At 56.3% G+C, this 3,229-nt stretch overlaps 2 protein-coding genes across 2 annotated transcripts in view; one reads left to right on the top strand and one right to left on the bottom strand.

Moving 5' to 3' along the window:
• Positions 1-2,297, top strand: part of BBK36DRAFT_1173284 (P-loop containing nucleoside triphosphate hydrolase protein) — a gene marked incomplete at both ends in the record, with an annotated part of 3,450 nt that extends 1,153 nt beyond the window's left edge. Inside the window, one exon of the mRNA XM_024895849.1 lies at positions 15-2,297. Coding sequence (XP_024744924.1) covers positions 15-2,297 — 2,283 coding nt within the window. The remainder of the gene's footprint in view (positions 1-14) is intronic.
• Positions 2,298-2,539: 242 nt separating this feature from the next.
• Positions 2,540-3,132, bottom strand: BBK36DRAFT_1203717 (hypothetical protein; the record flags this gene model as incomplete). The annotated part of the gene is made up of 2 exons (XM_024897276.1): positions 2,540-2,703; positions 2,837-3,132. Coding segments are annotated over 2 exons (460 nt in total), but the record flags the coding sequence as incomplete, so codon positions are not given.
• Between the last annotated feature and the right edge of the window lie 97 nt (positions 3,133-3,229).

Raw genomic sequence — 3,229 nt, 5'->3', positions numbered from 1 at the left:
TTCGCGGCACCAAGCGGGTCGACAGCAAGAACGCAGACACGGAATCAGAGAACGAGAACTTGGCCAAGTTCACCATCGACATGACCGCCCTGGCGAGAGAGAAGAAGATCGACCCTGTGATCGGCCGAGAAGAAGAGATCCGACGGGTCGTCCGAATCCTGTCCCGCAGAACAAAGAACAACCCGGTCCTGATTGGTGAGCCTGGTGTCGGCAAGACAACCGTCGTCGAGGGCCTGGCCCAGCGTATCGTCAACCGAGACGTGCCCGACAATCTCAAGGCCTGCAAGCTCCTCTCGCTCGACGTCGGTGCTCTTGTTGCTGGCAGCAAGTTCCGTGGTGAGTTCGAGGAGAGAATGAAGGGTGTTCTCAAGGAGATTTCCGAGTCCAAGGAGATGATTGTCCTCTTTGTGGATGAGATCCATCTCCTCATGGGAGCCGGCTCATCCGGCGAAGGCGGCATGGACGCTGCCAACCTGCTCAAGCCCATGCTTGCCCGCGGACAGCTGCACTGCATTGGCGCAACCACGCTGGCCGAGTACCGCAAGTACATCGAGAAGGATGCTGCCTTTGAGCGTCGATTCCAGCAGGTTATCGTCAAGGAACCATCCATCACCGAGACCATCTCCATCCTGCGTGGCTTGAAGCCCAAGTATGACAGCCACCACAAGGTCAGCATTCTCGACAGCGCCCTCGTGGCTGCTGCCAACCTTGCGGCACGATACCTCACAGCTCGACGCTTGCCCGACTCGGCCATCGACCTCATCGACGAAGCCGCCGCGGCGGTTCGCGTCGCCAGAGAGTCGCAGCCTGAGATCATCGATCACCTCGAGCGCAAGTTGAGACAGCTCAAGATTGAGATTGCGGCTCTGGAGAAGGAGCATGACGAGGCGTCCCAGATCCGTCTGGCCCAGGCCAAGAAGGACGCGCAGAATGTGGAGGAGGAGCTGCAGCCGCTCCGCGAGAAGTACCAGAACGACATCAAGCGGAACGACGAGATCCACCAAGCCAAGGACAAGCTCGACGACTTGAAGAGGCGCCTCGAGGATGCCATCAACGCCGGCAACCACCAGCGGGCCGCCGATCTCAAGTACGGCGCCATCCAGGAGCAGGAGGCGCTGATCAAGAAGTTGGAGGAGAAGAAGAACGCTGCAGACGTTGCCCTCAACGCCAGCGGCGAGAACACTGTCATGGTCACCGACATCGTGACGGCTGATAACATCAACGAGATCGTTGCCAAGTGGACCGGCATTCCCGTCACCCGACTCCGCACGTCGGAGAAGGAGAAGCTCATTCAGATGGAAAAGGTCCTGGGCAAGGTTGTCGTTGGCCAGAAGGAGGCTGTCCAGTCAGTCGCCAACGCCATCCGACTTCAGCGGTCTGGCCTCAGCAACCCCAACCAGCCGCCCAGCTTCCTCTTCTGCGGTCCATCGGGTACCGGCAAGACGCTTCTTACCAAGGCCCTTGCCGAGTTCCTGTTTGACGATCCCAAGGCCATGATCCGGTTCGACATGTCCGAGTACCAGGAGCGGCACTCGCTGAGCCGTATGATTGGTGCTCCCCCAGGATATGTCGGCCACGACGCTGGTGGCCAGCTGACTGAAGCCCTTCGACGCAAGCCATTCTCCATCCTGCTCTTTGACGAAGTGGAGAAGGCAGCCAAGGAGATCCTGACGGTGCTCCTCCAGCTCATGGACGATGGTCGCATCACGGATGGCCAGGGCAGAGTCATTGACTGCAAGAACTGCATCGTCGTCATGACTTCCAACCTGGGTGCCGAGTACCTCGTCCGCCCCGGCGTGAAGGAGGGCAAGGTGGATGCCAACACCAAGGAGCTGGTGATGGGCGCCCTCCGCAACTACTTCCTGCCCGAGTTCCTCAACCGTATCAACTCGGTCGTCATCTTCAACAGGCTGACGCGCAAGGAGATTCGCAAGATTGTCGACTTGCGCATCAGCGAGATCCAGAAGCGCTTGGAAGACAACGGCCGCAAGGTTACAATCTCGGTATCAGAAGAAGCCAAAGACTACTTGGGCAACGCCGGCTACTCTCCTGCATACGGCGCTCGGCCGCTGGCTCGGTTGATTGAGAAGGAGGTGCTCAACAAGCTCGCCATTCTCATCCTCCGCAACGCCATCCGCGACGGCGAGACCGCGCGCGTGGAACTTGATGACAACAAGATTGTTGTGCTGTCGAACCACCCCGACAGCGGAACAGACGATGATGACGAAGACATGTTTGATGAGGAGGATGTGGAGGATGTGATTGGAGAGGACATGGATGAGGACATTTATGATTAAGCGGTTGACAAAAGTTTGGCCGAGAAGTTTGAGAAGTCTTAGGTTTCATACATATGGGCATACGGAGTTAAAGGTTTTTGGCAAGCATGGTTTCTTTGAGTGGTTTTCAAAATTGGTCCTCTACTCTTGAGGTAGTTAGAAATGAGATGAAATTTTTATTACAAAGCAAGACTCCCTTTCCAAATTGATGTGACTGTTCAATGGTATATTCGTTAAGAAAGATGGAAAAAAGCCTCTCCCAATTAGATGAGGCTCATCAAGACGCCATCCTCGCCCGTCCAGCCAAAGTCGTCCATGAACATGGACCAATCTACGTCTTGGAAGGGATCGCTGGCCGGCACATTGTTGGTCATGGGCTGATGCTGCGCAACGGTATTCGAACCCGAAGCCTGATCGGTGCGGAACTCTGCATTTTTGACAGTGTCAGACAAGAACAACTCCAAAAGAAAAAGAGCGTGTAGACAGATAAGTGTTGTAAACGGGGAAGAATGAGGGGCAAAAGGAGAAAATAAGAAAGAAAAAGGGGGGGAAAAACTGACGAATAATTTCCAGACACTTATCCACGCCATCCGTGCTCTTCTGCGCGGTGAGCAAGCCGTTCTTGAAGCGCTCGAGACAGGCGTAGGTGATGCCGGCGCCGCCGCGGCTGACCCAGGACGGGGGCACGGAGTCGAACTTGGGGACGTAGCGGCGGAAGGAGCAGAAGGTTTCGAGGATGACGGAGGCGCGGTACCAGATGTCTGATTCTTTGACGGAGCAGCGCAGGACGGCGGTGTAGGACTGCTGGGCGAGGAGGGAGGCTTCTTCGGGGGTGAAGGTTGTGGTGGTGGTGCTGCTATTGACGGTGGTGGTGGTGGTGTTTGGATGGAGGGCGAGGCTGTTGTTGTTGTTGTTGGGGTTGATGTCGTCGTCGTCGTCGGATACTACTAGGG

The sequence above is a fragment of the Trichoderma citrinoviride genome, assembly GCF_003025115.1.
Source record: "Trichoderma citrinoviride strain TUCIM 6016 unplaced genomic scaffold BBK36scaffold_85, whole genome shotgun sequence".
Taxonomy (NCBI): Eukaryota; Fungi; Ascomycota; class Sordariomycetes; order Hypocreales; family Hypocreaceae; genus Trichoderma; species Trichoderma citrinoviride.
Note: the sequence above shows the minus strand (reverse complement) of the source record. Positions and strands in the feature narration are given on the sequence as shown.